Source organism: Cornus florida, unplaced genomic scaffold, assembly GCF_030987335.1.
Source record: "Cornus florida cultivar Cherokee Brave unplaced genomic scaffold, ASM3098733v1 CherokeeBrave_3.0.0_Hap2_Chr08, whole genome shotgun sequence".
NCBI classification, from domain to species: Eukaryota; Viridiplantae; Streptophyta; class Magnoliopsida; order Cornales; family Cornaceae; genus Cornus; species Cornus florida.
The window spans coordinates 28,359,306-28,370,940 of NW_026775578.1; the positions used below are offsets into that span (position 1 = coordinate 28,359,306).

Sequence of the window (11,635 nt, forward strand, 5' to 3'; positions counted from 1 at the left end):
TTTTTAAAAAAAATTGTAAATAGGTACTTTATTTATTTAATTCTAATTTCACGTGTAATTTAATGATTAAATCAAGGTAAAATTGTTAAAGAAAATACTCCTATTGGAATATGTAAGTATATTTCTTGTCATGGTTAAAAAAAATAAAAATAAAACAACTCACATATCCATTTTTGATAGTTGATTTATTTATTTAAAAAAAAAATTGTAAATAAGGTGCTTTATTTATTTAATTATAATTTGACACAAAATACTGAATGCTAAATTGCTCTCATAATAGTCTTCAATGCACCTACTAACAAAGTACACACCGGCAGAGCTTTTTATCTCAAAAATAATTAATACCATTTAAAATCAATCTGATTCAAACGAAATCGAATTAACACGCTAGCAAGAAGAAAAGCTTCAGTGCCAATTTTCAACGATAATTTTCCACGTGGTGTCCACACCAGTCATATCTTGATCTGGTTCCACTTCAAACCAATCAGGATCCTCCACCTCAGAGATTTTTTTTCAAAATTTTAGGTAAATACCTTTTGAGTTTGTTATTTTCGTAGACGTGAACACTTGAAAAAGTGTTGTTAATACGTTACGTTAACATTCCCACCACTTGCTCACTTACTCTTTGACCAGTTATTCATTTCCCAAATCTTGCGACGCCAGCATCTGGACCCACCAAAGTGGGTCCCACATGATCCTTAGTCAAGATCAGAACAAGATGTCTATTTCGGTATTTCCTGCTATTGCCAAACCACAATGGCCTATTCCCAAAAGAAGTCGCAACACTTCAGATATTCGTACCATCTTTTTGTGACATGTTTGACCATCGTTTTTATTGCGTGTTTCGGGCTACGGGTGGTGGTATATTGTAGGGGAAGAAAATTTATTAACTAAATCTTTCTGTGTCCCCAAAAAATAAATAAATAAATAGACATCTTTTTACTTTTAATTATTTCAAAATAATTATTCTAGTTAAAAAGTTTTTTATAATCATCACATGACACACTATTACAAAGTAAACATCACGACACACTATTAAAAATTTGATAATTCATTCAGTATAATAAATTAATATTAAAATTCATCATTTAAAAAAATTAGATTCCCTAAAAGAAACATTTTTAAGAGTAATGGTTATCACCATTTGATATGGTTGTTACTATTTAAATATGAGTAATATTATATTGATGTTTCATATATTTTTGTATAATAGCAAGCATTCCACGTCCAATGACCAATTAGTTTCAAAACTATACACAGTCTTTGATCCAATGACCAGCTAAAAATGTGCTAATACATTTTAAGTAGGATGGTTAAATCACAACGTTGCAAGATTCGAAACCCCATCTAACAGCATCGATTTTAAATGGCCATTTATTATTCAATTATACAATATTTTATTACCAAATATATTTTCATATTTTTTACTTTAAATTTTTTTGCAAAAAAAAAAAAAAAAAAAAAAATTATGTTATTAAACATGCTTATAATTAAAAAAACAAAAAAAGCAGATTTCCAACGAGCCCTTGGTAAGTCCTAAAGCTGTATTGGCAATAGCAATACTCTTCTGATCACAACAAAATCAATTATTGTATTATACTATCGCTTACATTCTCTAGTACAAAAGTTCCAACGCCGTGGAATGTAAACCTCCACCAGATTTCTATTACCCAGAAAAATCCTTCAAAGTCCATTAAATCTGCGTTTTTCACTCCTTTCTCTCACTACTAAGCAACCGGAAAATGGTGGAACCGCTGGTTGTCGACGCCGATCGCCACCGTTCGGAGGAGCAACTCCTCTTGCCGGAGGCCAGCAATGGCGATCGCTCATGGCGGTTGAACTTCGACGGCTTTCAGTTCTCGGAGCGCAAGGAGAAGCCTCCTCGTGGCCTCCATCACTGTCTTGGCCTTTTAGGTATTTTTCTCAAATTCTCTACCTAATTACATTTTCAGCAGTACAGTACAGTTTATTTTCTTTTTCGTTTACTTTTCTTCAATTGTTCATCAGTGCTTCCAATTACATAATGTGTATACTTTCACACACACGCACACATAATGTATAGGAAGATCGAAGGCTTTCAATGAGTTGAGATTGCTCTACCGCGTGTTTGAGGTACTATTAATTGAGTGAAAGAAATGTGAAATGAATATAAGCTCTCCAAATGTAAAATATGGGTTTAAAAAATTCAGTGTTGAAGGCTGGTTTAGGTTAAGATTCTGTAATCACAGCAGAAGGATGATTTGATTGGATGAAGTGTGTAGTTGATTAACGACGAAATAGGTAGGCATAGATTCAAGTGGTTCACAATGGTAAATTGACTTGTTTTTTTACACCCTTTGAAACCAATACAATGGACGGTTTGAACTTGTGAATTCTCTCTCTCTTTTCATTTTGCTTCAATTTTTCAGCGACCTGTCATCAGTAATGACTCAATTCCTTCTTTCTATGCTTCTTAAATCCAAAAGGATGCAAAAAATAAAAAAAAATCTTTTTGTTAATAAACATAGGGTACTGGTAAGAAAGGTTTTTAGACATTTTGGTTCTTCAAAGTGGGAACACGCCCAAAAAGTTCCATAGAATGGTTTTCTGAGCACTTAAAAAGGTAAAATTGCTTTGACGATTCATGCTGAATCCATGAATACCAATCAGTGCATATTTAAGTTTTCCCTATTTTCAATTCTCTTGTTCTGTTTGATCAGATTTCCAGCCTTTCAGGAAGTTTAGTACAAGCTTTCCTCAAATTGATTTTTTTTACCCCCACACCCAATAGTTTGAATGGGTCATGTTAAACTACTAGACACATCATTTAGGAAATTTAAAAGTTACAATTAATATGCAGAGAGATTCCAAGAGTCCTAGTACTATTATCTTGTCCATGTATGTAGGTCCAGAAGATAATGTAGCGGAGTATTATCAGCAGCAGGTAGAAATGCTTGAAGGCTTTGATGAAATGGATGCCTTAGCAGATCGAGGTTTTATTCCTGGGATGTCAAAGGTTTATTTTGTCATCATGAACTGATTTCTCTTTCTTTGTTCTCCGTTGAAGTGGACCTGCACCTTATTTCAACCCACTGAAAAAGGCCTTGAACTGAAATGGTAACAATTTTGGTCGCAGGAGGAGAGGGAAAACTTGGCTAGAAGTGAAACAACTGCCATTAGAATTTCAAATGTTGCAAACATGATTCTTTTTGCTGCTAAAGTATATGCATCCATCAGGAGCGGGTCGTTGGCCATCATTGCATCCACATTGGACTCACTTCTTGATCTTCTATCTGGCTTTATTCTGTGGTTTACAGCATTCTCCATGCAGACGCCAAACCCATATCAATATCCTATTGGAAAGAGACGGATGCAGCCGTTGGTTAGTCCCCCTTCAATGTTTCACTTCATATGCATGCATCCAACTTGATGAATTCATTAGAGATTTCTACTTATCTGCAAAAAAATCTATAAGAAATTATCTCATTTTCTTTGTCTGCTAGGATGTACTGGTTTGATTTACTCTTACTATTTTTTTCCAATCACAATGGGTCCTTGATGGATATGACCATAGATGTAATTGTCCTTCTATATATGCTATATATATCCCCCAAGCCTTGTGGCTGGATCTATTTTATTAAGTCAAAGGACCAACCTCCTGAATCTACTACCAAATCCATTTTAAGTTTTTAACGTCACATGTTAATCTAATCTGGACTGGTTAGAGATATCTTTGTTTGGATATACACCATCTTGCTGTTGTTCCAAAGAAAAAACCATTTGGACAGAAGAGATGGATTGGTCCTCCAGCTTTGTTTGATATAAGAGCTTGTTTCTTAAGCTATTTTGGTGAATTTTTGCATTATGATTAAATGATTTGGACTGCGAAATGCTTAATGGTGATTGAGAATATAATTTGCACGAGTTGATGCTCTATAGTGTAACTGGATCTATGACCAGAGATAAGTGAGGTTGAAAACATGAGATTTCACGATGAAAGGTCCTTTTTCTTTTGGTAATCTCTCTCTTGGGTAAACCAAGGGAAATGAAAGATAGTTAATTTGTATGAGATAAAGAAAATATCTTATGTACCCATTGCAGTTATTTTTCTTACTGAACACTAGAATTACATTTTAGACCAGTGTTTCTACATCTTATTTAGTTCGATACTTTCAGCATGTCACACCACTATTATGTTTGTGTTGGTTTAACTTGTTGCTTGTAGCATGGTGGTGCGAGACCGCTTATTAGGGTGTAAGTTACCTGTTTTGGTGTGTGTAGCAGCATTAATTGGCCTGCAACTGATTGTAGTCATGGTGTGTGTTTGCTTATCTCGAACAGTTTGTAGTGGAAAACCTCGAGGTCCTCAATGACATAATCACTTGTAATCACTCACTGGAGCTTGGAGGTTTATTTGGACATTCTCCCTCCAAGTGAAAAGGGAATTCATTAAAGCTGCTTTTCAACTATTTTAGCCTCTTCGGATAATAACTAGCTAAGGCCTCCTATACTTGCGAAAGAGCATCAAATAATCTAGGCCAAACACCTCCCTAGCAGCTTTATTGAACATGATATGCCCCTACTCCTCCCTTTTTATTGCTGTCCAACCCCCACGGACTACTAACAATCCAGTAATTGTTGCAATAAAAATATACATCCAGTCTCATTAATTGATAGACTGCTCAGATCTTGGTTAAATGAGTGGTTAAATGAGTAGTACTAATTATTAGTCAGATATAATGGATCCCATTCTTTGTTGTAGGACAAGCTAAGGTTCCCCTTCTGTATCAGTATTTTGGTGGCCTGAAGTTCAAGTCGTGTTCCTTTACCTTCCCTCTTTTTCTTCTTTCAATAAATCTGTTATTGCAGCACGAACAACCTTGCTTGTTTAATTTTTCTCAATTTAACATTTTTCTGATTTCAAATATTTCAGTGTACTTAATGACATTTTGATATTTCATTGCCCTGAGTTTCAGTTTCATAGGTTTCCTCCTTTCCAATTTCTGTATTTTCATGGCTTCATGCACTTTTCATGGTGCACAGTCAGGGTGGGGCTGTATATAATTTCTATCTAATTCTGTTTTCTTTTATTTTATCATCTTCATTGTCATCATCATAATCCTCCATACCTTAATCCCACATGTACAGGGTTGACCATTAATGGTCTATTATGTCAGTTCTACTCAAATTGTGAAAATTACTGTTTATCATGATAATTTTCGGCACTTATCAGTGCTGTGAATATGGATTTTAAGTCCACTGAATTTTGAAAATTATTTTTTACCTTTTTTAGTAGTATATGAAACCCTATATTACCTTCGTGAGACTCAATTCCTACAAAAATGATGATCTGCAGGGAATTCTTGTTTTTGCTTCTGTCATGGCGACATTGGGACTGCAGATAATTTTGGAGTCTCTTCGCACACTAATGTCCGATGTAAGTGGCAGTTTAATTCAAATTGTGCTTGATAAAGTATTTTTTAATTGATAAAATTTGTATTTCTCCGTTGGGACACTAGTGGGAAGTGGGAACTAATGGTTTGATTCTTGAAGATATTAACCGATGACATGTTCTTTAACTGTATTCATGTTGTCAGATCTAAAATAAAGCAGGGAGGAAAGTTGTTCTATTAATTGATTTTTAACAACTCTTCCAGGAAGACAATTTCAACATGACCAAGGAGCAAGAGCTATGGGTTGTTGGGATTATGCTCTCTGTGACTCTCGTAAAACTCCTCCTTGCTGTGTATTGCCGCTCTTTTACCAACGAGATTGTCAAAGCTTATGCGCAGGATCACCTTTTTGATGTTATCACCAACATCATCGGCCTTATTGCTGTACTCCTTGCTAATTATATTAGTTATTGGATGGACCCTGTTGGAGCAATCATTGTGAGTGAATTCTCTTTATTCCCATGTCCTTTTATTCTTCCTTTGTATTTTTTTCTTTCTTTATTTTTAAAAAATTGTTCAGTGTCTGTAGTCAAGACTTGCATCTACACCAAAATGAATTAATGTTTTCATAGTTTTCGAAAGCATAGCACTTCCCGTTAAGATGTGGTTTAAAATAATATCAATCAACATAGATTACGATCGCATGGGATCGACCTTGGAGTTCAGAATTTAATGGGAATTTTTAGTGTTTTCATGAAAAACTGAGGGCTGTTTATTTTATATGGACATAAGTGATTGCACTGGTGTATTGAATTATATCTAACTTCCCCTTTGAAAGCCCCAGCATAATCTTGATGCAATTCAGGTGATTGTAAGTTTGTCACATCTGAGCGTGTGGCTCTTTTTTTGTCATGATTGCCGAGCATCAACCAGACTCGGCATCTTTTTACATTATTGATATAATTTGTGAATGAGTGGTGTTTTGTTCAAATCTTCGTTGGAGAAGACTGCTTCATTCTTTTTTTCCTTCCTAGTTTGGAGAGACCACTTCATTCTCCGGTCCTATTTTTTGTGACATTCACCTGGACTTCTAAACATGCGAACTTTTACATATTGCAGTTGGCCCTGTACACTATCCGCACATGGTCACTAACAGTATTGGAGAATGTGAACTCCCTTGTTGGAAGATCCGCCGCACCAGAATATCTGCAGAAGCTCACATACCTCTGTTGGAACCACCACAAGGCCATAAGGCACATCGACACAGTCCGGGCTTACACCTTTGGTTCTCACTACTTTGTGGAGGTCGACATCGTCCTGCCACAGCATATGCCCTTGCGAGAAGCTCATGACATCGGGGAAGCCTTGCAGGAGAAGCTTGAGCACCTACCTGAGATAGAACGCGCCTTTGTCCACCTCGATTACGAGTACAGTCACAAGCCTGAGCATGCTCAAGCACACCTCTAGTTACAAAATATGGTAACTGTTTGTCTGTGCCTATTATTTATTTTCTTCCTATGTTAAACTTTTTGTTATATACTTCGAATTAATCAATATCAAGGATTGCTTTTAGACGGGCAAAAATAGTATGGAAATAGTTACAAGAAAACAAACTAGATCCTCTGTAACAACACTAGAAATGGAGTCGGCGTGAACCAAACTGGAGGAGAAAAACATGAGTTCATGTCCGTCGGAAAGAAAGACTGGATGCTTCCATCTTCCACGTTAAACACGCCCAATCACGACAAGGTTTCGGACCATCATAAGTGAACATTATGATCCAAAAATTGTCATCCGTAAAATAAATGCAGTTTCCTTTAAACCCTCCCGAAAAGAGGCTAGCAGAGAGGGAAATGCCCCCGTTGGTGCCTACAAACAGCATCTGATCACCCAAACTGTCAACTTTAATCCAACCACAACCGTAACCACTTAAAACTAACTTATCGGCATCTTTGGGAAATTTCAAGTATCTAGTCACCATTAACAGCTCCCCACAAGATTCCGCCAAATAAATCAACTCACCATCCCTCAGTAAAAGTCGAGCATGGACTTCAGGACAGGGCATGTATGGGGATACAACTCAATAAGCCAAAGTTCATAATGATCGGTGACAGCATACAACCGATCTCTGAACAATATCATGTCCTCAAAAAAACACTCCTAGCTGCTCGATCCTGAAGCCAGTCCAGGCTTCATCCCCTGGTCTGCAAAAGCACAAATGGATGCAATTGTCAGCCATGGAGTTACCACTACCCTCCTGGACCTTGCAATGACGGGAGTCTCTTAATAATATGGCCCTGCGTATGTAGGATGGACCATGCAACCAACACAAGGTACCATGGAAGTAAAGAAAGGTGTGACGACAAAAGGCAAGTCAAGTCTGGGATGGAAGCTGGATCTGAAGCCTCGAGAATGGATTCAAAAGGAAGTTGTCTCCGGTCTCATTTGCCATTATCAACCATCCCCAGGAGGAACCACAACACCTACACCCACGAACCTCGGGCAGCTTCAGCTTGAAAATTTTTCCATGGTCGAGACTGAGAAATGCATGACGATCATCGTCCTCGGAATTGTTGTTGGAAGAGAGCATTAGCCAAGGAAACTGTCGCAAAGAGAAGTGTTGCTTTTGCTTTGCAGCCACTGCAGTGGATCTCCATGGCTTGCAAACTGCACTAAAGCGATGGTAGTCCACAATGTCAAGCATCTCAAGTATAAGCTCCATGATTTCTGGTGGCAGTGCAGTTATCAAGTCACCAAATTTCACAGCCACCTTTAATTTTTCCATTTCGTTATCGTTTCTTTAAAACGAAAGCTCCTCTTATTGCTGGTGATTGAGAAATGAACTACATCAATACAAAAAAGAAAAAAAGGAGGTCATTATTAGTTTTTTTCTCTATTCCTACCAAAGAAAATGATGATTTATTAGGTACTCGGAAATAATAGGGAAAAAAAAATTCTAATTTTTTATTTTTTATTCCAAAAAAATACAATAAAATAATATCTATGTATGTATCTAGCAGTTGTTGAGCAGATATAGCACTAAAAATAAAGATGGATGGTCAGACTGAGTAAATTGATATAAATGGGAAAAGAAGAAAATCAGCTGATTTGCTCAAAACCAAGCTTTTTTTGAAGGATTAACAAGCCAGAAGCGGCATGAGGTCGCCCATGAAGAAATGAAATTGGCGAGCATTTGACTCATTAGTTCTCAAACTCTGATAAGTGAGAACTAATCATACATTGATAACAAAAGAGATGATCGCAAGTGATCGGATAGATAGATATATGTATATCTCTATCTGTATTTATATATATATATAATAAAGACAATTGAACAAAAAAAATATATATATATCATGAAAGTCTTATCAGAATTACAAAGTTCTGCTGGCTAAATCGAAACCCTTATCGGTTAAGTACGGATCATTGAGTTTTTTATTTATTTATTTTTAATTGAACCCTAAGACACACAATCCTTTTCAATAACTGTCGCTCTTAGCATGTTTCCGTTCAAATTCTCCTTACTTGTGATATAATTTTGCCGCTCTTACTCCCATTTTAAGTGACTTATATTTAATCATAGTCGAATAGGAATGGGACTGGGACTTCTGGGGTGGGGATGGAAGAGGGGGAGTCGGCTGAGTAACAAGTAACCCTTAAAAATAGTAATGATACAAAAACTGTTGTCATCCAGTGCGCAACCACTTGTCTTTTAACGATGCGATAGAGAACAATAAGACGTTTTGGGATAGGAAGGAAAATGATAAGGAATTTGAGATTTAATCCAACACGATTGTATACATCATTTAGTGATATTTTTATTTATTTATTTAGAAATGTGATATTCGCATTCTACTTTTAACTTCACTACAATTTTAATCTTAACTGTACAAATAAATAATTATTACTTTTTAAATAATACAATTGTCTTTTCATATTTCCTCTCATTATCTCTAATCTTTAATGTTTTAAGTATTTTTTGACAACGCAAATAAAATAAAAATTAAATATCATTTTTTAAGGGACCAAAAATAAAATTTTGTTATGTTAAATAAATTGCCTCTTTTGGCCGGATAAAAAAAATAAAAGTAATCATTTAAAAAATTCTCTCTTTTGACATTAAGAAAAAAAACCCTAAAAAAATATATTTATTGAATAAATTATCATGTTGTCAAGATCCCAAAATAATAATAATAAAAAATACAAAAGGAAGATGCTTACAAAAAATATATATCTCTATTGAACAAATTATGTCTTTTGATAAGACTGAAAAAAAATTATTTTTATCAAATAAATTATTTCTTTTGATAGGACTCATAAAAAATTACCAAAAAAATAAAGTTACCTCTTTTTGACAAAATTGAAAAAAAAATCAATTTTATTGAATAAATATCTCTTTGGATTGTTCAAAAAAAAAAAAAGTCACTATGAAATAAATTATTTCTTTTGACTGTTAAAAATAAAATTATTAGTATATAATAAATTATTTTATTTGAGAATACCTCAGGAAAAAAACAAAAAAGAAAGCAAAAAAAAAAATACTAAAGAACGTAAAAAAAAAATAAAAAAATTAAAATTGTATATAGAATAGTCTCCCTTTATTTAATATAAATAATATATTAATATCTATTTCTATAAATATATTTCAAATGTCACATGCAACAAAAAATTTCATTTTTATCATTTTCTAACCTTTAGAATCAGATATAGGATCCCTTCATTTAAAATAAATACAAACCCATGGTTTGCCCGTGCATGTCTCCTGCCTGTGTGTCACAGAAACTATGCGGGATGTGACAAAGTACTTGTTAAGTAAATTCGACTCAAATGTTGATCGCTTCAAATATCTACTAGTAATTTATAACAAATTTCATGCGCAAAAAAAATAAAAAATTGAATGTGACAAAGTACTTGTTAAGTAAATTCAACTCAAATGTTGATGGCTTCAAATATCTACTAGTAATTTATAACAAATTTCATGCGCAAAAAAAATAAAAAATTGAAATTTTTTATTTTTCTTTTAGAATTGTGACAACTCCACAGGGTTATTTCAAGTGGGTAATTTTTTTTAATTAAACTATCTTAGCGTTGGTGATTGAGAAAGGAACCAAATCACTACCAAAAAAAAAAACAGTCATTTTTAGTTCTTTCTTAGTCCTAGCAAAGAAAATGATGAACTATCCACGAAAATTGAAATAAAGAAGTTCTAATTTGTTTTTGTTTTGTTTTTTTTTTTTCTTTTTCAAAAGTTTTGACTTTTGAACAAGAGCAAATGAGCTTGATTATCTTCGATTGTCATATTTTTCCCATGTGTATCAATTTACTCAGTCTGACCATCCATTTGTTTTTTTAGTGCTATATCTGCTCAACAACTGCATACATAAATTCATATAATATATATATTTTTTGTTTTTGAGCAGATATAGCACTAAAAAAACAAATGGATGGTCAGACTGAGTAAATTGATACACATGGGAAAAATATGACAATTGAAGATAATCAAGCTCATTTGCTCTTGCTCAAAAGTCAAAACCAAGTTGGAGCATTATTATAGTGGCAAGTACATAGAATGACTAATAAGGAACTATTTCTTTCATTTGCAGAAATGTTACGTAGCAAGACAAAATATAAAAAAATGGAAAAAAAAAAAAAAAAAATTTTAAATTGGTGAGAATTTGACTCATTGCAGATGTTAATGTCATCATTTGACTTACCTGCGTAACCTTCTTCTTATGAATGGCCAATTTTTTTAATAAAATAAAAGGAGGTAATATTCAAAATCTCGCCACAACCAGTAAAACCGATGGTGCAAATACCATTCTCGTCGCACAATCAGGGGTAGTGAATTGTCAAATACAAGCCCTTTTATATATAATGTTGTAGGCTTATGTCTTAAATTTGAGGTCCTTTCAAATTGAAGGTCACAGGCGACCGCTTGGACCACCCTTGCACACAACCACCACCATCATTCCTATAGTGGACAACCACCACCACCATACCCACAGTCGACAACCACAGCCACCATCCCTATAGTCAATAACCACCATGCAAATGTGCTTGGAGTTTCACACAACTAATAATGTAAGACTCATGTTCTTTGTACAAGGAGAAAGACTTCCCTTACATCTTTAATACTTCATTATGTGTGCCATCAACCAATTGTATCATGTCACATATGAAAAAATGCTCTATTTTATTGCGCCTTATTACTAAATGACAATATTTAATTAGTTGGTGATATCATCATCACTGCAATCAGTGAT

The 11,635-nt window shown here is 34.4% G+C and overlaps 1 protein-coding gene across 1 annotated transcript; it reads left to right on the top strand.

Moving 5' to 3' along the window:
• Positions 1 to 1,577: 1,577 nt before the first annotated feature.
• LOC132270993 (metal tolerance protein 11) lies at positions 1,578 to 6,956 on the top strand. Its single transcript, XM_059772211.1, has 6 exons — positions 1,578 to 1,914; positions 2,886 to 2,995; positions 3,116 to 3,361; positions 5,336 to 5,416; positions 5,637 to 5,870; positions 6,492 to 6,956. The coding sequence occupies exons 1-6, from the start codon at positions 1,743 to 1,745 to the stop codon at positions 6,837 to 6,839; spliced, it is 1,191 nt and encodes a 396-aa protein (XP_059628194.1). The 5' UTR covers positions 1,578 to 1,742; the 3' UTR covers positions 6,840 to 6,956.
• Positions 6,957 to 11,635: the final 4,679 nt, after the last annotated feature.

What these genes read in the sequence shown, in the direction of transcription:
- LOC132270993 (XM_059772211.1), top strand. Translation starts at nt 1,743, where the DNA reads ATGGTGGAACCGCTGGTTGTCGACGCCGATCGCCACCGTTCGGAGGAG. An exon ending in TTATTCCTGGGATGTCAAAG is followed by an intron (nt 2,996 to 3,115) that starts GTTTATTTTGTC and finishes TTTTGGTCGCAG; the next exon opens with GAGGAGAGGGAAAACTTGGC. An exon ending in ACCCTGTTGGAGCAATCATT is followed by an intron (nt 5,871 to 6,491) that starts GTGAGTGAATTC and finishes TACATATTGCAG; the next exon opens with TTGGCCCTGTACACTATCCG.